Below are 26,640 nucleotides of genomic sequence, written 5' to 3'. Positions count from 1 at the left end.
AGCTGGAGGATTTCCTCGGTGGGTCAGGCAGGGCACGCGGCTCAGTGGAACGCGTGGGGCGGCCGGCGGCTGGCGCTGTTGGCGCGTCAGTACGCGTCTTTTGTGCCTCAATATCACGGCTGAGGAATGAAGAGTTGCGCACGTAGCAAGTGTCGTCTGTGCGAGCGGGCGGCGCGGGCGCGGGCGCCGGGGCGGGCGCGGCCGGCTCGGCGTGCTTGGCGCGCTCGGGCTTGATGGTGATGGCGACGGGCTCCCCGGGCGCCGGGCCGGCGGGCGCGGCCGGCCCGGCGCCGGGCGGGGCCGCGGCCGCGGGGTCGGGCGGCCGGCGCGGCGGCGCGGGCTCGGCCCGGGGCGAGGCGCGACGTCACGCGCGGGACTCGGTCCACTGGTCGGAGTCGTCGGAGTCCGAGTCCGCGCCGGAGCTGGTATCGCTCAGCTCAACGGCGACGCGCCGCGCCAGTATGGACGCCACATCGAGGAACACCGGCGCGCCTCGCAGAGTGTCGTACCGCCCCGTGTTCTCGTCGCATCGCTTCTCCACTTTGCGGAGTTTTATGCCTGTAAAAATAACATTACCTTTAAAAGATGAACATTAACATAATAGCACCAATCACAAAGTATATGAAAATCTCAAAACAGCGGTAACTGACAGGTGGCAGCAGCGTAATAATAAAGCAATGCGTTATTACCGTCGCGGATGGCCTTGAGCAGATCGGAGCGCGGGTCGGGCTGGGGGTCCGGCGTGGGGCGCGGCGGCTTGAGCGCGGAGGCGCCGCGCAGCAGGCGCCGGGCGACGGCGGCCGGGGGCGCTCCTCCGCGGGCGGCGGCGGCGGCGGGGAGGGCGGCGCGGGGGGAGCGGGGGGCGCGCACGGTGCGGGCTCCTGCTCCGACGACATCATGCCTGCGAGAACATACGACTCTTTGATTAAGAGAACCTCACCAGTGAAGGTCGTTACACATTAAAAATAAACAAATGTATTGGTAGGATTTTTGTGGCTGAGTACATACCTATGACGGCGTGCATGTGATCGAGATGCGCGTCGAGCGCGGTGCGATGTGGCGGAGAAGCGCCGTTCATCATGGGCGGTGATGCTGTACCCTCCGGCGGCGGTGGCGGCGGCGGTAGGGTCGATCTACACAAAACACATAGTATTTTACAAAATTGTGTTTAAGCGTAGAATAATTTTACTGTTAAGTCAGTTTGACGATTCGAATGTTTTACAATGAAGTAATACCACAGCCTTACCTGGTAGGCGTGTGTACCGGCGGCGGGGACTGCGCGTGCGGCACGTGCGGTGCGTGTTGCGCGTGCGGCGCGTGCTGCGCGTGCGGCGCCATGAGCGGCGCGTGCGGCGCGTGCGCGAGCGGCGCGGGGGGCGCGGGCGGCGGCACCGAGGGCCGCGCCCGCCGCGGGGTGCCCGCGCCGCTGCCGCCGTAGATAGGCTCCCCGCCCACCGAGCCGTAAGGACTCTCTTCCGCTACCACCGCTGGGATACACAAAAACCATTTTTTATCATCAACAGATTTTAAAATTAGATGTTACGAACAAAAGCAAAAATAATTGAATAAAAAAGATGTAAAATAAACTATCAAGTGGTTAACCAAGGTTATGTTCAGTATAAAGTAATTACCATGTCCATTGCCAGTTATCCTTGGCTGTCTAGTCTGGTTCTCGATTTCAATGGAATTGGGTCTGGCCGGCTGTATGGATGGTGGTCTATTCTGTGATGCTCTGTATATGCCATCCGTCACATTTGTTGCTAAAACAAAATAATAATGTTAAATTAAACAATCCTTAACAAAATATCGTTTTACACTCTTCTTACATTTTACTTTTCATAAGTCATGATGGAATAGTCACTAACTATCAATGAACAGCGACATGTACGGGTATGGAAACCTCGTTTCATTCCCCAACTCGACATGTTACTTTAACACGTTTTAAGATTTTTTGTTTGAAATGTTTTATTATTGTATAAGGTTTTAATAATCAGTTTTGAGATAATTTCACTTTTCTCTATGCATTGTGAACAATTTTTTTTTGAAACCCATTCAATTCAATTATTTTATGAATAAATTAAATGAAATATTTATTGACAAACTCCCATATTCTATCCTGTTCTGTTACTACAGCAGTACGTGTACTCACTCTGATATACGGGATCGGGCTTGTACTGCGGCTCGATGTTGTAATGGCGCAGCTGACTGGGCGCCATGATGTGTTCCCCGCGCGTGACCGCGGCCTCCTTCAAGCGGTCGCGGGTCGAGTGCGGCGGACGCACTCGTCTCGCACCGCGCCCTTCCGCACCGCTGCCGCTGCGTGGCTGACGGACCTAGAGGCAAAGATATCGATTACAATACCTTTCTATAAAGATAGTTACAAAAACAGGAAGAGTATATAAGCAATTTTTGCGAAGTTTTCTCAAGTAGTTGAAAAACCATAAGTAAATAAAACTCAGTTGATCACATTGAAACGGTAGATGTTATCAGTGGCGTTTAAGTGTCTATAAATTCCATGCATTTTTTAATGCAATTCAGCTTATCGAGGGCCACTTCTGGATATAGGCCTACCCCAGTTGCGCCACAACAGCCCTCAGCCTTTCGAATCGACTCTGAGCTATTCATCTATCTATGGCTATGGCGGCAATGTAACCATTATTTTGTCATAATTTTCTTAAGACATTAACAGCATTGATAGCTTACCTTCTTCCCTCGGTCATGCTGAATGCGTTCGGTATCTTGCAGCATCTCTCGTCTCCATAATTCGAAGAAGTAATCGGGATCGGTGTAGAACTTCCTAGCGTCCCTGCCGTCGTCTCTGAACTCGTTGAGCATCTCCAATGGCGGCGGTCGGTCGCATCGCGCGTACGTCGACAACATGGCCGACGGCATCGAGTTGCGCGAGAACAGCTGTTGTTGGAACGTCCGCGACGAACGGAACGCTTTCCGCATCTGGATGTCTTGAAGTGATACTGGAAAAATACATTATATTTTATGACTCGATTCGATCGATATCTTAAGTTTTCGATTAGACTTATTTTAACTAAGCTCAACGTTGACTAAAATGTAAGAAAAACATTTGATTTTGATGCTTCGAGCCACAAACTGACTTAACTTTAATAATTACTGTACGGAAAATTAAATGATGATCACCTTCTTCAACGCCGGAGTCAAGCTGTGTGACCTTGATGGCGAGCCTGTCTATCCTGGCCTGCAGCACATTAGTCCGTTCCGCCAAGTTCGTCGCCTCGCGCGTCAGCTCGCCGAACATGTCCTCCGCATGTTTAGACAGAGATGACAACTGCCTGTGGAACACGTAAGAATAGAATTAATCGGCTTGACTTGGAATAATATAGAAGATTGCGAATTGTATTCTGGCCAAATTTGATTAGAGAAAATAGAAATATTTAATGCTATGGCTGACAAGTGGTCGTCTATGTTCGCCACTTTGCTTCGTCTAGGGCGCAATAAACCCATGAGATTCATACGATTGATAAAATGCAGCTTTAGAACAGATCGGCTAAACGAATAATCTACCAAATCATTTCTTTGCCTAGCTTAAAGGGTTGGTTGTTATTGTGTTTTCATATCGTTGGTGTCAATACAATAATGATCATCTCCACAATTTATTTAAGGCAAGGTAATATTTTTGAAGAAATTCGGGTATTTACCTGACCGTGTTGGCGAGGGTTCCATTGGTGACGGCCTCTAGTTCCGAGGGCACGGCGAGCCGCTCGGGCACGGTGCCGCGCGACACGTGCACCGGCTCCACGCAGCGCTTCGGCAGCGGCATGGCTGCGCAGCGGCACCGCTACCTTGTGTACATCACTGTAACAATACAACAACTAATTTAGACAGGTGTTTGACTTGAAAAAGGATAGATTTGACTAAGAAGCTGTAGTTTTTAAGAATGATTTCGTTGCTGGCAGAAAGAAAATGATCCACGGGAAAATAAAATCGGGATTAAAAGTATCCTATATGATAATCCAGGTTAGAAGCGATGTGTGTACCAAGTTTCGTCTAAATCAGTTGAGTGGTATTTCCGTGAAAAAGTTACAAACTTTGGCATTTATAGTATTACTAGCTGACCCAGCAAACATCGTTTTTCCTAATAAATTATTTCTAGTTGTATGTATTTTTGAATTCCACATTATTAAAAAAATAAAAACAAACAATTTCGTCCAAAAAATAAAATATTTTATTTTAGTGTGAGCAACCCTTATCGCTTAGGGGCACGAAAATAGATGTTGTTCTATTCTCAGACCTACCCAATATGTATACAAAATTTCATAAAAATCGGTCGAACCGTTTCGGAGGAGTACGGTAACTAATATCGTGACACGGGAATTTTAAATATTAGAAGAAGAAGATTAGAAGGAAGTAGGATAACATTATTACGTGAAGTAACTTGACTAGATTAACTCAGTGTCATCATTTTACATTCGCAAACCCAGTGGTGTGACAGTTTGTGTTCGCAAGGTGTTCTTGCATCTATCTGTATTACCACGCTTGGCATCCATGAAATAAGATAATAATAATAGCCATTATCGTTGTTGGCGCAGATAGGACACTCACCACAAGCAATATACGACCAGAGCTGTAGCGGTCAAACTGTTTGCTCAGTTTATTGGAAAGCTATTTACTTCGATCCAAAAATACAAGCAGATAAATGAAATTGGTACGGGAGTCTCACTTTAAACTAAGTGAATGAAAACGAAAGCAAATTCAGGTTTCAGAATTGAGTTTTTTTTTTCGTTTCGACACAGTTAATGACTTCTTTATTGCCAAAGTAATTCACGAAACTGGAATTTTAATAACAATATAAATTACGAAATATAAATCTCAGGAAATTAGTTATATTTTAATCGTGTTATTAAAACAGGCCTTGGGAGCTAATAATAAGTAGGTCGGCTTCAAATATTGTATACAGGGCGTTGTAATCTCGGTCCAATAAGGAATAACTGACAAGTTATGTACAATCGTATACGTGTAGAGCTAAAATGATCCGTATCCTCATTTATTTCTTGCGATTCCCGTTTCACGACGACGGAATATGATCTCTTTAATTCGCAGCAACAAGAGCATCCATAATACATGTCCTACTCTAGACTAGTAAGAAACAAGTATATATCAAGTGGAACACAGTAACAAATTAGCACTTATCGTGAATGTAGTAAAAAACGTAACACGGCATACATAGGATGGTCGAACGTCATGCGATGTTACAATAGTGTGCGGATTCCGGCTTTTCGCCACTTTCCGTCGTGTGTTCCTAGTAATTAGGCGTTATTAAGTTATCCGCTCGCTTACGTGCCGTGACGGCGATGCGTGTGTTTACACTGGAAGTGGGAATTAGGTTTTGGTTCCGTTTTAAAGTTTCACTGAGTTAATTGTGTAGCCGCTGGCAATCATGGTCAATGTCAACTATTCGATACTGCTACTGGGATGTTGTAATTTGTGAGATGTCTTTAGAAAATGTAACTGTAACTCTGTAATAATTTACATACTTAGTGCCAATAGAGATAGGTACGGAATCTTATTATGATGTAGATAACTCTTCTGCACTTATTTCAGCATTATTTTTAAAATAAATAAATTATTTTCTGATAGTATTTATGAAGTAAAATATCCATCTTCATAACAATTGCATGTAGGCAACCCTTGCACTTTCAACAAATTTACATAGCAACAAGAAATGGAGAATAATAGCCAACGTCGAGTGTGTAATAAAAATATATCTCTGATGCTGCTACTTTATTGCATGGGGAAATAATACTAATTTCTTCATTGAATGGGACTTACTACTTCTTATACTATCCAGTAATGTACGTCAATTATATATAGATAATATAATTCTAATTATAATTCGTGCTAAAGATTATCATTAGTAGTTTGTGTAAGAACCTGTAAGATCAATAATTCGAACATTATTAGATCGCATTCGTATCATTCATTCACAGAATCCTATAATAATAACTCTTTGTTGTACATCAAAAATCTATCTTATAGCAAAACAATATGAATATTAATACAATGGAAACGTTCTTATTAATAGTGATCGCTTTTAGACCATCTGTACAAAGATAGAACTAAAGATTTGCAACCGGTGCAAAATCCAAAATACTCTGTTATTTGAGTGTTATTGTAAGGTCTCAGCTAGGTATTCTTAGGAAGTATATTTTTCTGCACGAATCATAAACTTTTCTGATCAAAATAGATACTATAAAACTCTTTCGTTGCGTGTAGGGTGGAGGAGAGAGGACACATGTGGAATACTGAAGTATAATCGCCCGTTCCCCCGCCACAAACCGCCCCATTCACTTTGAGTAAGTGAGGGGGAGCGACTAAAAGGAGGAATCTTGTCAATGCAATTAAACTTGGTACTATCCTATACCCTTAATGGAATGTAGAAACTGTAGAACATTTTTGGTATAGCCGTAAAAGGTAAGATCTCCAATGCGTTTAAAGGCCAACTACTTACAATTATACTTAGTTTAGATATATGCAATTTGATGATCGCATCATGTCGATGCTTGCCATTTATTTGCTAAGGAATAGTTACTTTTGCACTCTGAGCAAGGTCAAGTGGTGCAACGATTGCAAAAACATTGTAGATTGTTTATATTTAAGAAATAAGGCCAAAATAAAACAATCTATTCTGCAAGATGATTATATCCTACACGTATTTTTTCAGAACACTGGAGTCGTCATTTCCGATCTGTCTAACCCTGAGAAGAAATGTCGTAACAAACTCAGGGGTCACGGTATCTTTTGGTCCACACAATTTTAAAATGCAATCGGTCTGTCTTTGTGATGAAAGTACCAGACGGACCTGAACAAGCCTGTGCCAGAAAGCGGCATGCATGCATCGAATAGCTCATGAAGCTCAACCATTTTTGAGTGAGCCACACAAACCGCCACAACATAACCACTAGAGGCACTATCAAAGGGACATCTACAAATGAATTAATCGTGAAACCTCTTTTAATACGCAAGTAAAAAGCTACGCATACAATCACATACAAACCACGCAAGACATTCTATCACAATGAAGTGTAACGGCGGCGATTATTTCACTTCTACAAAGGTCTGCACTCCACAAGAACTGACATTATAGAACAGCTGTCGTTACGAAATGTCAGTGGCGCGGCGGCGTGCCGAATCAAAACAATATTGAAACGGTATGTGGCAATGCAGATTTAAATTATAATACTAGTTAGTATTTTAACTGTAACTGGGTAACAATATATTATACGAATCTACACTCAGCTGAATGTAGGTTCGTTGGACGACACACGAGGCTTAATATTTAAGTGACAATATCAGTCTGTCTATGTATCGGAATACGGTGAATTTACTACGGTTACTTTACATACAAAAGAAAGCCCTTCCTCTGGTGAAGTCAGGTAACAATTAATACAATAAAATTAGTATTGAGAGTTTTAAAAACTCTAAGACAGACTGCAAGCAAGACAGTGCTACATTATTACTAATCATGAGCTAACACGAACGCTTTGTAAAAGGTTACATAGCCTTTTGTTTACATAGAAAACAAACGCTTACATAAGTACAAAAGATGTGTTCATATCATTCCGATTTCCCACGTTACACACACACACGCACACACACAATAGGACTAATTAATTAATACGCACATTAACGTAAATTAGATCAGTTGTTCGTGATAACCTATCGTATGATTACTGAATTGTATCCACGGATATTTGCAGGTACGATTATGTATTTTTGGCGAGTAATTTGATGATACTGGAAGTACGTATTATGAGTACTGATGAGATAATATTATGAATTCAATGTACTGAGTGCTTTTGGCCACAAGAGTATATAATATAATCATATATATCTTTCTTCTATTTAAACGGGACTCGAATCATGTTTTATTGTATTTGTTGCATAAATTCCACGTTAAATTCGTTCCAGTAATTGTAAATTAATACACGTTATCTAACATGTAATGAGATTTGATATCTTATTAATAAGGAAACATATCGACCATAGCTACGATCAAAGGAAAATCTCCGTAACTAGCCGTCTGTACACATGACGAACAATCAAACCGTTTCGTGGTGTTTGTATAATATCGCCAAGCTAGAGAAATAATCGATTAAACATCGCCGTGAAAGAACTACGGTTAGCTACGACTTACCGATTGAATGGAATCGTACCGTTCTATTGAAGCGAATTATATTTAAATGGCTCTTGATTGTGGGTTTGTCTGAGTTGAATTTTAAAACAATTCTCATAGTCACAAGCTCTGAAACGTAAATAAAAGGTCAAAAGGACAAATTTTGTTTTTAGACAGATTGTTTTCCAAGGATTGCATTGAAAACGTCTTATAATTCTCACTATCGATAATTGTAAAGTATTATAAATTGACTACATAAAAAGTGATGAGTTTATACTACGACTCTTTACAAACAAGTTATTGTGCAACTTGAGTTCACTGCAACTAAGGTAAAGACTCTCAGAGGTCTCGTTTCTCAGTAATTCTGCATGATAAGATAATGGTGATTAGAGATAATTGTGCGATAACAACTATAGATTGTTATTTTTCTACAGATCGAATAGAAATTATGTTTGTGACCGGGTATTTAATTAAAAACCTTGTCAGATAAGTAATAACGTGAAGGACTTGGTATTCACTGTTATACTATGAATAAAATGTTATACTGGCCACTGTCATCTGATAGCTATCTTCAACAACTTATGCCAGTATCTAAAGATCAAGTGGCACACAACTACTTGACAACACAAGTATCAGCATGCATAAGTTGCACTCACAACTTGCCTATACGTATCAAATAAGGATTGAGATCATCGCCTTACCGACGATCTTACGTCATTACATAACATGCCATTTTCGACCTTAAATGTGCAATAAATTACGTCGCTAATTGCTACACAAGCGTTTCGATAAAGTGACTTTAAACTAACATGACACTTGATACTGTTATCGTTTGAATTCTAGTTTGGTTCGCGTGTGCGACTTGCCAAAATTGAGCTCGAGTGTCAATGACCTTTAGCCGACTTAGCTATCATCCTGTGGGATTCGTGTAACGCGGCTGGCGGATTATTGTTATAGGGCGCGGCTACACTAGACTCCATAAACCTAATGCTAATATAATGGGTACTAAACTAAACCCCCCGTAAAAGAACTACGTTAGTGAACAAATGATTGATTATTTCTATATTCCCTCGCTCGCTAGCAGTCCTAAAGACCCATGTTATTTAATGTTATGTCTACACAAATGGGCTTGCGAGGCAGTTCTACCGGTCACACAACCTAATAAAACGATAATTGCAAACCTTTAAATGAAACCTTGCGTCCTACTAATTATTTTTCTTACTACACGTTTTTCGACCTGTGAAATTACTTTGCATTTTTATATGTTACAAATATAACGGTACTTAACACATAAGCAACTTTTTAATAATATATGTATTATTGAGTATATGATCAATTCATTTATATTAAAATTACGACGATATTTTATTCTGTGTGACATTTGTGAGCTGCCTTCCTGCGCTTGATAAGATTATCCTGCGTTTAAAAAATAACGGATCTGACACATCAGGTCGCCAGTTCATATTTTAGGGGCAATCGAGTTATGATTCGTTAGATATTGAGTTTATTTCAAGGTCATTGTATATATTTGTGAGTAGAAATTCGAGAGAAAGTATGGTTTTTAAGTTCAAAACATACTTTATACTAGACAAGATTATGAATAAAGATTCTTAAGACGGTAGAAGTACAAAAGGTTGATGTCTTTTTGCTCGAGTTTTGCCTCAACGAACGAGACGGGGAAGTCTAGACACCGGGAGATGCCACCTAGATACTATACATTTTATGACTGAATTCGACCGTAGTTTAAGAGTTCAGTCCAAATACCATATTCTTTTTAATAATATGACCAACACTACAGATAACAGCGTTCACAACCCTAATACCTTTTTAAAAGGAAATCTAAAACCGTTTGTCTAAAATGCAACTTAAAAATGGAACACTGTGGCAAAGAAACTATGTAATACTAATAGAAGATAATGCTAAGACTTCATAACATATTACGTTTTAAAGCTACCTTATCTCACTGGCACATAGCGAACACATTACATCATCAAATACTATTAGGCTAATTGTAAACAATTGTGCTGATAGAACTGAGGTCTCTGTACGAAAACAAAATTCAATTAACGGTACGTTGAAACGATGCAATCAATTTATTGCATGTGATATTAGTTGCGTCAACTAACGAGACTTCTTGTGATAAGAAAAAAGGTATCAATCTATCAAAAATAATTTAGACTCTGAAATAATGATCCATAAATAGATATTGAAATGAAACTACTTTTACGGATTTTATCGCGGTTTAATTTTAGATTTTAGTTCCCCAAAAAATTAAACCGCGATAAAATCCGTAAAAGTAGTTTCATTTCAATGTCTAATATTCGCGTAAACCTAAGAAACCACCATAAATAGATGTCTCTTAATTCTATTGATACTGGAAGGTTGATAGATAAAACGGCACAATATCTATTTTAGGAACTATCCATGAATTAAGAATAGCAACTGTGTCTGAAAAATAAAAGACGAAGGCAAAAAAACAGCCTAGAATACAATTTCGCTTTACTATCAGCTCAAAAATTAGTTTCAAGATTATCCAAATACAATTCTCTTGGCAACCATCTCAGTCCACCGACAAACGAAGCGGAACTTCAAGTCGTAACTTAGTTTATCTTATTTACAGTTTCAAAGCGACACCAATGGATCTCGCTGATAAGTTAATAACCTGAAGGTCCATCCGTTCCCTAACCGTACCTCAATAATCCGATACAGACGGCATGGCGACGTTAAACTCGGCACGAGTGCGGGATTAAATTGACATATCCGCCTTACTAATGCATTCGTGAATGGGACAGACTGTAATACTTTACACTTAGACGTAGCCGTGATTAATAATGATAGGGCGAAAGTGAAAGTAATCTCTTCAGTATGAATTAATTCACTTCGCATTTTCTGCTGAATTCAGTAGTAGCTCATTGGTAATTTCGGGATGGGAGTCTGAAACTCAGTTGCTATAGCTCAAAATTCTGTCTGCGGCTTTGTGGCTTTGGCAAAGTAGGCTTCCTTAAATATTCTATTTGAATCAACCTTTCAGACATAACGAAATTAAGAAAGCCAGATATCTGAAACTTCGGTGGCTACATACCTACTCTGGAGAATAATTTATGTTGTTCCATATTTGATCAAAGTACGGGCTGATCCAGGTTAGGAGTACATTGACAGACACGTTTTAATTACTCCTGACGTGTTTATCTTTACGATGCGCTAATGGAATGGATATTACTCAAACAAGATAATGAATACACAAAACTTTAAATCTGTTGAATGAGGCGGAGTAGTTAGTAGATAGTTAAGAACGTATAAGGAATAAAGTGTGAGAGAGAATGGAGGGATGTTTAAAAGCAATGGCAATGGCTTAAGAGGTTTTAAAGGAAAGAAACAGTGAATATTTTAAAATCCTGTTTATCAAATAATAGTTCAAAAACGTTTTCGTTCCTACAGACACGATGAAGGAAAAGTTCATTCCCGACCTGGCGAATTACTCGTCAACCAATAACCGCCATACAAACAAACATACAGAGGTTTTTTTTCTATATAATGACGCATCTTTTGAGAAAAAGACCATCAATGAGGATTAGATTCTAACGTCTCCCCGTGTGCGAAGGGCCAAAGAGTTATTATATATGTCTGTTTATTCATGAGCATAGTAACAAAATGCATATAGCAACATAGCAGCTTTGCAGTGACACAATCGGAAATGCGATTGGAATAACAATGTGCTGGTTTCCGGAGAACGACTACCCAATTTACTTAATCATAAAGTCAGTGCAATACACTTAAATAAGACACTTTGATGCATGACAATGTGGTTTAACTTAACACTTGCCATAGAACAAATTTTCTTATCAAGATTAAAAAAAATATATCTCATTAATTCAAAGATTGGATGTGCCTGAAATTTATAGTATATTGACAGTTATTACTAATTATTACAAACTTGAGCTAAACAAAGGGTTTCATTGAATAGCGACTTTAAAAAAAATGGTTATAAAACAAAGCCGTAAAAAAGTAATTTGCATTTTAAATCATGAATCAAATTCAATGGACTATTAAAAATTAAATTGCACGATAATTTTTTATAGACAATAGTTTTTATGCTCACCGAGTGTGATGAAAAACGGAATACATTAGGTATTCTTTCCGTAAAAGATATACATATTTGCAACGATTCATCAACACGTCAACTAAATGACTACCGTTTTGTTAACTTTTGAGTTTCAAGGCATTGAAGAAGAGAAGTGGTATATCCACGTTCTTTCTACTTGGAGCCAATCAATTTTCGTTAGTATTAGTGTTTCCGTCTCTTAGTCATTGAAAATTCGAGACCTTTTGAACCTCCCCTTACATTCAACAATAATAAATGTCTTTACAATATTTTCGCATATTTACTTTCCTTTTTATTATGAAATTACACTGGCACAAAGCACAATGGCCGGTCTTATCACAGAGGAATTGTTTTAAACAACCTTTCTTGACATGAAACTTCGAGAACTCTCACACAAATTTCCGGGCCAGGTACACAATACAACATACATCAAACATGTCTTATGAAATCTTAATTAACTAAGTCTTGTACTTTAAGTACGAACATCGCTGAAATATCCAAGACGTCCAAGACCTCTTGAACATTGAAATTTGAATTATCGGAGCATATTCAAGACAGCATCTTAAAATCTCTTAATAATTCAGTCGAAAGTCTGTCACAACGGTCAGATAGAAAACGAACTGTCTCAAGCCACGAACAATGTGGGTGCACGCAATCAAATATTAATATGACGTGCAAATGAATTGACGTTGACTAATTGAAAATATCAAATAACTGTTCAGTTTTCTCTTCACGCTTGTCGGGACAACTTCTTGAGGGAGAATAATGTTAGCTAAAACAGTAGACTCTCTAAAAGACCGACGACTCATCTACTGATCCTTTACTTCTGAATTAACACATCGCATTTATATGTGTTAATCTCTATTTATAGAACAAAATTCAACAAGTGCAAAAATGTATATAGACCAAGCCACTATCTCTTAGCAGTTCCGCTTATCCGCTCGCTTCCTGTACGACCTCACCCTAAGCGCCATGGTGTTAATCTACGCGAAAATAGCTACTGTCACGGTGTTAATAAAGTTTATTTTTGTATATACAGATAACATGCAACTATGTTATAGCGTGCATTGATACCGCTCTGATACGTCACTAACTAGAGCAACCAGTCTCGTGTGATTGCACATTTTAAATCCTGTACCGAGGAATCCATTAAAAGTATTAGAATATAAGGTATATTTTTAAATACTATATGCTACCATCATCAATATTTAGAAGATGGGTTTTTGTCCTAGGAATATGGGCTTATACCAGAGTAATGCTACATGAACTGGTAATGCTTAATGTAAACGAGTATAGATAGAACGTTCTCGAAGCAGCCCTGGATCGCAAAAAGGTTTACTTGATTCTCGATCTAGGGTAATCTTGCTTAACGAGGTACACAAATGTGTAAATACATTACTACGTTGTCTTTGTAACCTCTTAGTAGTCGTTGCAACAATTTGCGTTACAATTAGATGAATTTGATGATAGAGGAATTCCAACTTGTACTAAGAAACAGTCTGAGGCCATTTAGATGAAGCTGTTCGGGAGACATCAGACAACAGTAGTTTGTATTATTATTATAATTTTACATAATTATTATCTCAACTCCCATTGCAGGGCAAAGGCTTCCTGAATTCCTTCCAATTGTTATGGTATGAATAATAGCGGTCAGTATTACATTCATAATATAAGTAATTATTATGTGCATAATGTGAGCAAGGGCTTCAACGTACGCGAATGTAGCTCTTCATTTAACATAGCTTACTTATTAATACAAAGTTAGGGTAATATCCTAATATAAAACAGCCAACATCACTTCACTAATGTGTACCGTGTGCAGGAAAACAACTAGAATAATACAATCACCTTACTCAATGATTGATTCATAATTAAAAATACGTGCCATAGGGACTGTTGAAGTTTCCTTGTTTTTAACTCCTCGCGCTTAAATAACGAAGTTTAGAGTTGGAACAAGTTTATATGTTTTACATTTTCTAATTAAGTTATTAACTATATTAACGAGTTTCTTGTAACTTATCTTTTCTCACTCTAACTTGCATAAATTAACTTTTTTTTTTATTTCAACTTTTTTTATAATGGCATAGATTTGATAAAACTACTTTTACGGATTTTATCGCGGTTTAATTTTAGATTTTAGTTCCCAACGTAAGACACCACTATGTAACCCAATACTTGTTCCAATAAAGTTTTAACTTTGAATAATTTTAACTGAATAAATGATTTCTAAACAAATTCTTCCTTTTACCAGAATTTCTGCGTGGTTTTGAACGTTGGTACACTAAAATTGTAAGTGTGCACCATAGGAATACTAATGATATTTTTAGGTAGCGTTATGGCAAAGTAGCACGTGTAAAACATTTCAAACTAATTAGTGGAAATGTTGGGGCAAATTAATGACATGGAAATGTAGGAGTCTTAACTATAATGTCTCTATTTTTTTTTTGTTATCGGTGGCAACTGTAAATTTAAGAAAAAATGGGTCTACTTTTAAGTTCTCAGAAAAACTAGCGTTGTGACGTTATTAAATTAGAAAGGACCTTCTAGCTATTCTTCATCAAATATAATTTATACAACGAAACCCTACATAAAACATAATTTATTAACTTAAAAGTGAATTTTAACTAAACCACTAATTAATATCGTGACTAACAAAGATCTCTTTTAATAAAACCTTCGCCCTAATTCCCTAATTATTAACTTGAAACACTATAGTTTGGCATGCGTCGAAAGTAATGTGGCTAGTTAGTAACACAATTAACTAAATTTAACACGTCGTGTAACGGCCAATCACGAATACACCACGTAAGCTCATTGCAGAATTACAAATACATTTGTAGGTATATTATTGAGTTGAAAAGAGGTTTATTGTGTTAAATAGTATGCAATTAAGAAGCCTTAGTATTGTCTTTAGGAATCTATTGGCGATAAGTCCTACCTACTAATACAATAACTGCAAATGTTTGTATGGGTGTTTCTTACGCTTTCACGCAACAACCATTGAACCGATTTAGACGAAATTTGGTACAGAGATAATTTATAACATGGCTATTACAGTCAGCAAAAGAAGACGAAGACATGTTTTTTTTACATTGACTCTAAGCTGTTATATATGGTAGTTCCCATAGCTAAAGACATTTATCAATCAACCGTTCGCGTTCATAGAATATTTGAAAATGGATTAAAAAAAACTGTCAGAATTAAATTTAACCTAACTTCGACGTAACATTATCATGGAAGATAATACAAGACGTTTTAACATTAAACACATTTGTCAAACATCTGTTACAACAGCAAATAAGAGACAGAGACAATTACCCCAAATGTGGGACACCTAGGCCACAGACATAGACACTATAATGATCTATATCTAAAACTAGACACACGAATACAGGCAACAAACGGCCAGTATCAGAAATAATCTTATTAAGATTCAGGGCACAGATAATTGAGCATATGTTGAATGTACAAGAAGTATACAATAGCCCAATTAGATAATTGTTAGGTTGTGATAATGCAATCGGCAGTTGTAATTAGACGCAATTTAGTTCATGACGGAGCGGTTTAACGTCACTCTTAGATGATTTAATTTACATAATTATGAAAAATTGTTTTAAATTGCATGCTTATGACGAAAATTTATTTACATAAGCAAATATAGAGGTATCGTGAGTAATTCCCGTTCCACTCATTTACTTTCTAAGATTTTAATAGTTGCGGGTTTCTTGACATTCACAAAATTAATAAATCATAGTATAATATTACTAATTAATTTCGCTACTGTTTTTGGTGATAGGCTAACCGTACCAATATGGCCCAAGTTTCCTTAAATAAGAAATTAGGATCATCAGCTTTAGCGTGAACGCTAAGCAGTACTTATTTTTTACCTGATCAGAACTCAGGGTTGAATGAAAGAGCTGGATAGAAATTCCATCCTTTCCCTAAAAGTAGTTATTTTGTTCATGGCCACCTAAGGTCATCGTATCACAATTCATTCATTGACTCACGAGATCATTTAATCGGCATGTAGCGTGATTTGCGATTTCACGCGTCGATGATGAATAATTTCGACACTAGGTGGCGTGTTTTTACTGCACCTACTGTTATATAGCTGTCTGGGATATTAAGAGCAGTGAAGCGCAAGATTATGATTGAATATCTCGGTTATAACAGAATTATTATAATTTGTATCCAGTTAGAAACTACTTACTTGAGTAAGATACTGTTGCTAATCGATTCAATTATCCTGCATTAGTTAATTGATTACGATGAGCTTTAATGAGATAATTAGGAAGATATCAATACCCGTACGTCATAACAAGCTCATCTGTTCGCTGAAAGCAAAATAACATTTTCTAAGATTTCTATCTCTCTTTAATGATTGAGAGCTTAATGATTAAGTAGTTAGTATCCAAGATATTTCTTCATAACTTTCTAACAGTATACGTGTCATAGCGTAGGCGGGCCTGCGGAAATCAATAGATCATTGCGGTTAAGGCAGACTGCAGTCCGAAATACTAGAGTCAAGATACTCCCGCCAACGACAGGTAACGGAGACCGGAGTCCATTAAGCAGTGGTTGTCATGACAAATGGCCCTGAAATTCAATTAAGAGAAGATGCGGCACTCGGGAACTTAAGACTCGTGTAAGTCATATATATTTTAGCGACTGCGAACACCTCCTAAGGTATGTGGACGGCAGGATGAAGGAGATAGACAAAAGACAATCATGACGTCGAATTCGTTTGTCAATGGCCCCCAACCTGATGGTCACATTCTTTAAGAGGGACTGTCTTTTTTGACCCGTTGGAAATGCTTATGAACTCCCTTCGCCCTTGGGACATGCTTCCGCGTTCCTTACAGTCGGGGACCAAGCGGGAACGCTTTCACAGACTAACCCGAACAGATTGCTCCTATCTTTAGGAACAGTAAAGAAAAAACAAGAACCACACATAATGTTTTTAAAAATACATCGTTGATTACAATTTACGATGGATTTACAGACTGATATGATATCATTTTAGGGTTTGGCACTCGCAATCATATCGACACGTCCACTGAGGCATAGTTCTAATTAAATAAGGAATATCTACAAGGAAAGTCACGGTACATATTTGTGGTAAAGTGTATTATTTGATACGACATACAACAGGCGAATTATTGACGAGTTCAGATGTGTATTTGCGTCAATGGAGACCGTAATATGCGTGGTTAATATAACTTGAAATATTTTGAGGGAGAAACCTCAAAGAAGAGAATTTTAAGGGGATATAGTATGAATACAAGTATTCTGAACAACTCCTGAGTAAGAGAGTCGGTTAAAGAGTCTTACAGTAAGTCATTTACGTAGAACTAGGAAGAGTGAAAGTGAAAATTGATCACGATCTAATTCCACGTCTAAACACTTTAATAATATAATACATACTATACTTTGGTAAAGATTCAGTGCGAAGGGTATATTTTGGAGATCAACTAAGCCGATTTTGTTTATTTTTTACTAATAAAAAGTCATGTAATTTGTTAGTGTAACGGGTTTTACATATATTATCCAAAAATATCGCTTAAGGAAGTGGACGTGGTTCTACTAGTTATCCTATAAAAATAAGGAAAATAACTTTATTAACATGTTTAACTTCCAGCTTTATCTTTGAACGAGTGGGCTCCACAGTACCGGCGCGTGCGCTTCTCAGCCGTCAACGCTTTGCTTCCGTTCCCGAGTCACACCGTCACGCGGGAGGATGTCGATCCCGCGCATAATGAACACCGTGTGGACACGCCATTGGTCCTATTTACAACTAGTTATTAAATGTTGCTAGACGACAAAAATAAGTAGTTATACTGACAACATTTAAATAATAAAACAATGCATAAATGAGTGCATGCAGTGCAATGGACAAATGATTATAATAACATACTTGTTTATAATATAGTGTTAACAAATAGAAGTCATAATTTATGGGGACTATTGTGATTAATAACATGCTTATTATTTAAGATCGTAACTCCAGTGCTACACTCCAATCAAATCATTATAAGAATAATGTATGTCAGTCAATTATTTTAATAGAAAATATAAATCAGGGCTCAGTAGAGCTGATACAACCTCAATTAATGTTTTAATTCAATACACATAAACACTTCCTTTCTAGTAATTTCCAGTGACTTGAATAAAAAACAAGACGGTTCATGTTAATAGATAAAAATACTATCTCCAAGCATAGAAACATAAAGGATTTTCTACCACAAACTCTTCAAGTATATATACAAACGGGAAGCATTGCAGAACAATTTAAATAAATCAATCTTATTGGGGGTCTCATACTACAACAGCTTTAAGGTAAAATAAATATACAAGTATAGAAATAAATTCATTATTCTGCCAACAGAGTTAGTAAAAGATTATAATTTGTCCACATATGCAATCTTTTTAATGAATCTCTAGCCGTCACTGTCTTTGAAGAGACTCTGTTCCCATTTGTTAATATTCAATGATTAAAGAAGATTTATCAGAAAGAACATAATTATTGTTTCTTCACAATGGCATGTGAAACCTAACTTAACAATAAGCTGGAGATGATGTATTGAAAAATAATATTTATAAAGTGTCTTTATGTTTGTTCCCTATATATTCCTTGCAATAATAATTAAGACAAATCTTTAAAGCACTTTTTAAACTTCCGTAAGGTATCTAAAAGTACTATATGCGACTAGCGGCTGCAAAAGTGCTATATAAGAAACATATATAACAAAAAGTTGATCTCAGTTTTCCTTCATAAAGGCTATATAAGAACATGGGGCTTATATTAATAACTCAAACACTATGTCTAAGTGTGATCTTTGATTGTTTTATAATAGTAAACATCTCCTTAATAGGTATTCTAATAAGTAGTATAATCCTTATTAACATAAGCAACAAGACATGTCAATATAACACAATTATGCATAGGGTGTAACATACATGTATATTTATAAACCAAATAAAATTTCTACACATTCAGATAACCAACTTTCTACAGACACATCCAAAAATTTAATCAGTAAGAAAATAACAATAACATACTGCTGAGGAATCAAAATTATAAGTAATGTTATTTTTTTTTTTAATGGATTATAATGTTCTAGGTATAGGCCAATGTGCCATTGCAGAAAATAAACATAATAGCTGCTTTGATCAATTTGATTACTTTCTTCAACAAGTTAGTGAATCTATTATGCACTGGATTTAGTCAATAAATCAAGATTTCCAGTTGAAGTAGTAAGTTCACATATGTGTGAAAATTTACTATGTCAAGTAAGGACCCTGTTAATTATTTGCAGATTTATTACACAGGTGGGCATGCCATGACAAGACATGGACCTGGCTTGTTGCCAAGTAGGTACATAAGGAAACTATTGTAGCAGACACAATGACATGCATGCATTCATTAAACCATATTCAAGTTAGATAATTTGTTTTAACTTCATTTTAATTAAACACTCCTTGGGAGAGCATTACTTTTGTTTAGAAACCTTTTTGGGTTTATTTAATCATTTACAATGTAAAAAGACTTATAATTATAGATTGAAAGTCCATATAATGGTACTAATAGGAAATCAATAAGAAAAAATATCTGATATACTTTTTTTCAGGGATTGACAAACAAGGAAGTTATGTGAATCATAATTTTCCAAGATCTATGTAATCTTTGAAGGCAAATACTAAAGACTGCACAAATACTGGAATTGTGCAGAAATGTGTGACTTTGTATATTTAGTTACATTTATAATTAGTGTCTTTAGACAACTAAAACAATAAATAAGAGTTTGTACACATGTAAGTACTATTGAACAATTTGTTTTAGACAATTTCAGTGACTAAACGCTTCTACGAAGTCAACATAAGGCACGATTTGACAACATAAGGCTATGTTCAAGAATCTTGAGTGAGTAAATAACATCATTACACGGAGCGGTGACGATACGACAAGTGATAAACCTTCACTCTTCATCACAACGCCCATTTTAGCGAGCCGATCGCGAATGCCGTAAAGTGTACACTAATACCAAATAGACGACTAAAGCCGATATATTGAGTAAAGTTATTGTTATAGCAAAAGGAGTCCCTACTTATGGAATGATTAGCAAGCGTAAAACCCCGAAATATTCGATATAAAGTACCTACTCACCCTCTCCACCCAATGAAGTCAACAATTATCCGGTAGTAAAAGCACTGTAATCGCCACTTTCTGCTGTTCAACAAGAAAACAAACGCACTACAATTATTTTTTACACTTGGTAAATAAATAAATGCCAGATATTTCAGCAAATACACATTTAGACCGCCGCTTTAACCGTGCCACAAAACGAAAATGGCAGCGTTGAATTGAAATGTGTAGTATAATCTGACAAATTTTACAAGATCACTACCTCCACACCCTCGCACATTCATACTTTACCTACTGACTCTACTGAGAACCGCATCCGAGCTTTAGAAAAGGACATTCAGATTTTGTCAGGTAATAGTAGTTCCAAAAGACGTCGCTAGAGTTGAAGTTACAACTACAAGTTCAGTAATTTCATAGATTCAAAAGCCAGTCTAACTGAAGTGTAGTATAAGTTGTAAAAGCAATGAAATAAATGATTTTAAAATTTCAGTAGATATTTTCTAAAAAATCAGACCTGAAAATTGTCTCAAAATTACAAGTATTTAAGTAACTAAACGTAATAAACTCAATGGCATCATCAATAAATGGCAGCCAGTGCTGCCATTTATTGAACTATGTAGTGTAGCGTAAAACAATCTTTGAAAACAAGAGGCCTAGGTCCTTATTCTTTATTGTACATCGTGGGTCCAAATACAACAAAGAATAAAATTTTGATATCAGTAAATTTTTTCAATAGCACATATTCCCTTATATTATAATATACAACTTAAATTTTGTACCTATTAATCTGTAAAAAGAAAAGTAAAAAAATGGGTTTGCAGAGTGGCATGTGTGACATAAAATATTTATATGTGTCCTATCAGCGTAAATAATAATAAAATTATGTTTGTAGTCAAGGAAAAGCACCCAACAGTTGTAAATCAATATAATAATGCCAAGATAATTCACATGTTGCCACACTAGTTATTGCTGTCAATAAAGCCGACCAAATGTCAGGAGCTTCAGAACAAAACATTCGCGGGAGACTGTAGTATCGCAGTTGCTCGAAGTCATCGAAAGTTTATAAAACTTTTTAAATAATTTAATATAAATTATCTCGTCTAATATTTAAAAATGAGTGACATTATAACTGTGGTAGCTCCAGTCAACATTGCTGTGATAAAATATTGGGGTAAACGTGACGAAGACTTAATATTACCGTTAAATGATTCCGTTAGTGGCACCTTAGATACAAATATTATGTGCGCCAAGACATCAGTCTGTGCTAGACCAGAATTTGAAGAAGATGAAATATGGTTAAATGGAAAGAAAGAGTCTTTTTCTAGTCCCCGCATAAGAAATTGTCTCAAAGAAATTAAAGCCAGAGCATCAGCCGAAAAGTGTGTCAGTGATGATTTCTTGAAATGGAAAGTGCATGTTTGTTCCGAAAACAATTTTCCTACTGCGGCAGGCTTGGCTTCTTCTGCCGCTGGCTACGCTTGTCTTGTGACAGCACTGGCGAAACTTTACAAAGTTAAGTCCAATGTGAGTTCCATTGCAAGATTGGGGTCAGGAAGTGCTTGCAGAAGTGTGTATGGTGGTTTCGTCAGATGGCATGCAGGCAAATCTGCAGATGGATCTGATTCTGTTGCAACACAAATAGTAGACTCTACCCACTGGCCAGAAATGCGGGCTCTTATTTTAGTAGTTGGTGACACGAAAAAGAAAACCAGCTCCACCATTGGTATGAAAATATCAACACAGACCTCAGAATTACTTAAACATAGAGTTAAGTACTGTGTACCACAAAGAACAGAAGATATCATTGAAGCAATAAAGAATAAAGACTTCCCTAAATTTGCTGAAATTACTATGAGAGACAGTAATCAGTTCCATGCAGTGTGTTTGGATTCCTATCCACCATTTGTCTACATGACTGAAGTGTCTCATCTGATAATTGAACTAATTCATAAGTATAATGATTTGTATGGCACTAAGGTTGCTTACACATTTGATGCAGGACCAAATGCCTGCCTTTACCTACTGGAAAATGAAGTGCCTAAAATAATATCATTGATAAAGCATGTTTTCCCTTCTTCAAATCCTGACAGTTTTATTACTGGTCTGCAGTGTAATGAAGAGATTTTAAATTCCCAGCTTACAAGTATAAAGCCACATGCCAAAGATCTGATAAAGTATGTAATTCATACTAAAGTTGGTGAGGGACCAACGGAAGTGTTGGATGGATCGCATCTCTTGAATGACAAAGGTTTTCCAAAGATGTAACATTTAACCCTATGACATACTTAATCACTTAATCTAGCAGCCAGTTATGGACAGATGTTCCGAACAGTTGATTTTGACGTTAATATTGACGCACGCAAGTTGTGTCACGAAGAACTTGAAGATGTATGGTATAGCCACGGAGACCAGGTGTCCCTCGCCGCACAGACGGCACGTGTCCTTCGTAGAGTCGCTCTTGCCCACCATTGGGCCAAGTAGAGTCCCACATTTTGAGCACAGTACGGCCTGTAATTGGGAAAACATGAGTTTGAATATTCCGAGTCCGTAGATGGGTGACCATCTTTGTCATAACGAGTTCCTCCGTGTTTCGAAGGCACGTTAAATTGTGGGTCCCGGCTGCTATTCCTATATCTTTGACGTAGTCAGAAGCGAAAAGTCTGGCAACCAGTCTAACCAAGAAGTATCCTGCTGCCCAGGTAACTGGGTTCAGGAGGTCAGATAGGCAGTTGCTTGTTGTAAAACAAGGTTACTCAGCTGAAACCGGTTAGACTGGAAGCCGACCCCAACATAGTTGGGAAAAGGTTAGGCCGCTAGGCCAGTAGTGTAGTGACCTGCGTCTTGTCGGAGCAGTGGAACAGGCGGTCGTGCAGCAGGAAGGCGGCGCCGTGCGAGGCGAGCGCGTCGCGCTCCATCTCGCCGAGGCGCACGCCGCCGCCGCGCCGCCGCCCCTTCACGGGCTGCCCGCGTCAGCGCGTCCACCGCGCCCGTCGTGCGGACCTGCCACACGGAACGGTTACATTCTATATCAACGCATATAAGTTCCAAATAAGCTTCATGAAAATCTACATTCCGAATGAGCAGTAGCTTCAATAGGAGACTAACCTACAGACTGACACATTACATTTTAATATTGTATAAATAAATTGTTTGACTTTGAACGCAGGATCGAAATTATAAGGTTTTGGAAAGTTGAAAACTTTCTCAGATATTTCTTTTATAAGATATGACTGTACAAAGAATGGTTACCTCATAATTTACCCCATTAGGGATAAAATATTCTCTAAATTTCGATATATGAGTTTGAAGTTCTAAATAATGATTGACTTCGTGTCATGCAAAAAATCTCATTCAACTAGTATTGAATAAGATGGCAAATTAGGCGCAATCCATTCGCGTTAAAACAGTCCGATACAACGGGCCAGTGCAGCCGTGTTCGCGGTCTAGACCAGGGGGAGATCAAATATTATAGATTTTTTATATTTATAGTCAATTTAAGATCCCAAAACTGGTCAAAACAACTTCCAAACTTATCAGCTTCCAGCTTCAAAATATCAGTCAACAAACATCCAGATAAAATCTTAAAATATTTCATGAACACACTAACCTGCCACTTATCAGACACCATATGCCTGAGCCTCTGATAATGAATGACTCCGAAGAAGATATCGGCGTCCATCTCGCGGCCGTCGACGCCGCTGTACATGCGCTCAGTTCCGTAATAGTTGTAGCCGGACGCTTCCAGCAAACGCCCGAAGTAATTGATAGCTGTGTCTTTCTCGTTGAAGCGGAATGGGGTGGCGTCATGGACCTGAATTTAAGTTTTATATAATTACTAGACTAATTAACAGAGTAGTTAAAGCATGGAATAAACTTCCTGAAGGAAGTTCCATGGCTGATTCAATAAACGGCTTGGACAAGGAAGACATGTCCAAGATATTTGAGATTTTCTATGCATATTATAGACTTGAAAAGGGAGGGATATATAGGGATAATAAATTCTTGAAAATCGTATTAAAAATCTAGCAAAAAAAAGTTAAACGTGTATTAACATAATAGGAAAAAGGCTAGAATGATAATGATGATGATGATGTTGCAAGTATAACTCACATGTCCATGTATACTGGCGGCCTTCCCCGCCATGCACTCGATCATCATGGCTATGGTCATCCGAGACGGGAAGCCGTGAGGATTGAACAGGATGTCGGGGACCAACCCCGACTCCGTGAAGGGCAGGTCCTCGGCAGCCCACTTCTGAGAGCAGATGCCCTTTTGTCCAGCGCGCGAGGCGAACTTGTCGCCCACGGTTGGGTTACGCTGACGGAGAGATAAAAATGTAATAAATAAATTACAACATACAAACACCCAGACTAAAACAAGCATTTTCATATAATAATACTTTTTTGTTGAGTAGGTATGTACGTATTTCCTTCACATTCCGTAGGTATTCTTTGACTGGTCAGAGTGACAGAAGTGTTACTTTATTCGTTTTTTAGGAAATTTATTTTCCGTTCCAACAATAATTTCTTTTCAAGTCCTAAGTCTGTAGACAAGTTATATTTCTCCATTCGCAAAGAGTTAAGAAAAGTAAATATTGTATCACTTCTTTATATAACTGACAAATTAAAGTCCCACAATTCCTACGCGGGGTTCGAACCCGCGACCCGACGCCTACAGTGGGTTTGGCGTGATGACCTCAACCACTCGGCTATCCGTGCAGTCGATGTTGCCTGTTACCTGCAGCCGCAGCATGATGCAAGCCTTCTTCAGCGGCCGGGAGCTGAAGTCCCCGCAGAGCCTCACGCTGTCCACGAACACCTCCTCCTTCCCGTGGTACTTGCTCACCACGAATATATTCTTCTCCGCGTCATAGAAACTACACAATCAAATACGGTATCTTTATTGGCTGAGAATGTGGTACAAGAGATGATAGCAATCGTAATATAAGTATTTATAGACATAAAACCTATATAGTTTAATTTAATAAAATTAGTGGGACTTTTCGGAGTATAGGTACGGAGGAATTTAATGGAAACAGTTTTTGTGAAAAGCAATCGGAGAAGAGCATCTCACACTAGGTAAGGTATGGAAAAATAATAAATAGCGTGTAAACGATGTAAAGCATAGATGTTTTCGTCAAGACGAACTTCTCATGGAGTATGAAATTGAACTTCTCCGAAATGGCTCGTTATCGCGTCTATTTTTCATAGCTCAATTTTTTATTACTTTTATCTAATTTATATGGCAAAACGTTTGCTGTCACAGCTACTATAATAAATAAAAATACGTTTGAAAATAACTTATTAACACTAAATCGATTTAAACAAAAAAAAATAACGCAGCCTTCTTTAAACATGATTTTACAAAAAATCACTCAAACATGCATATTTAAATGACCCAATACTCACGAATAGAACGGCGCATCAGGTTGTAGCCTAGCCCCGACGGCAGGCAGTCCATCATCGTCGATATACTGCGCCAGGTCCTGGCGAGCCTGGTCCCTGCAGAAGTAGGAGGCGGGGTGGGCCAGCTCCACGAACTCCGACTTGTATACGGAACCCGCACCGAAACCCCTCTCGTAGGCCGACTTGTTGATGATCATCGCATCTTCCATGTCGTAGCCCTGGGGGAGTTAGATGAGGTTAGGGTCGTCGCACACGGGCATATTTACTGTAGTTTATAGGGACCCGCCGCGTAAGTTTGAAGGTAGTGGTCGCCAAAAGTTACAAGACACTGCTCGCTCTTCTATATAAACTGCGTAAAAAGTACAGAAAATATGCCAGTAGCGGCGTTTTGTGGTTGTGGCCGGCGGTCATTGTGCGGGAGCCCTTAAGGAATGTACGTGTTTAAAATTAAAATGTCATTTCAGTGTATGGATTTTGACAGCTTCAACCAAGAAGCTGTAATATATTATTTATAATAATAGTAATTCTAGTATTCTTAATACAAGCTTTTCTCAGTTTGAGACTAGATGGCGTTGTGTGAAAGTTGTAGCATTTTATATTATTAATATATAAGCTTTTATGGCAAGACATTCGCTCCGTCGAGGTTAGAGGAAGGGGGTAGTGTCAGGCGTTTACTGACAACATATGAACCACCCGCTACGTCATCTGCGTTTCATAGTAACCATCGTGGAAAATAATCCGCTATTAAATGATGCAACAACGGTTTACTCACGCGTGACCCCGCCGTGACAGCTCTTTATTAGGGACTCCGGTTGGGTGTGAAACTAGTCGGGCAATCCCGATA

The 26,640-nt window shown here is 38.2% G+C and overlaps 3 protein-coding genes across 3 annotated transcripts in view; 1 reads left to right on the top strand and 2 right to left on the bottom strand.

The window, feature by feature from the left end:
• Positions 1–319: 319 nt before the first annotated feature.
• LOC113492496 (wiskott-Aldrich syndrome protein family member 3) lies at positions 320–20,730 on the bottom strand. Its single transcript, XM_026870009.1, is given in 12 exon segments — positions 320–558; positions 690–785; positions 788–901; positions 1,009–1,133; positions 1,247–1,320; positions 1,387–1,487; positions 1,632–1,760; positions 2,150–2,333; positions 2,704–2,972; positions 3,154–3,305; positions 3,672–3,828; positions 20,413–20,730. Coding segments are annotated over 11 exon segments (1,560 nt in total). The 5' UTR covers positions 3,794–3,828; positions 20,413–20,730; the 3' UTR covers positions 320–364.
• A 491-nt stretch (positions 20,731–21,221) lies between these two features.
• The window catches only part of LOC113499532 (diphosphomevalonate decarboxylase-like), an 11,429-nt gene continuing 6,010 nt past the window's right edge, over positions 21,222–26,640 (top strand). Inside the window, exon 1 of the mRNA XM_026880048.1 lies at positions 21,222–22,672. Within this exon, the coding sequence (XP_026735849.1) occupies positions 21,505–22,656 (1,152 nt within the window). The 5' untranslated portion in view covers positions 21,222–21,504 and the 3' untranslated portion in view covers positions 22,657–22,672. The remainder of the gene's footprint in view (positions 22,673–26,640) is intronic.
• Positions 22,672–26,033, bottom strand: LOC113499541 (DNA-directed RNA polymerase I subunit RPA2-like). The gene is given in 7 exon segments (XM_026880059.1): positions 22,672–22,899; positions 23,226–23,357; positions 23,359–23,391; positions 23,999–24,202; positions 24,502–24,708; positions 25,129–25,267; positions 25,800–26,033. Coding segments are annotated over 7 exon segments (1,131 nt in total). The 5' UTR covers positions 26,006–26,033; the 3' UTR covers positions 22,672–22,689.

Source organism: Trichoplusia ni, chromosome 1 (assembly GCF_003590095.1).
Source record: "Trichoplusia ni isolate ovarian cell line Hi5 chromosome 1, tn1, whole genome shotgun sequence".
NCBI classification, from domain to species: Eukaryota; Metazoa; Arthropoda; class Insecta; order Lepidoptera; family Noctuidae; genus Trichoplusia; species Trichoplusia ni.
This window is presented reverse-complemented; position numbering and strand designations above follow the sequence as displayed.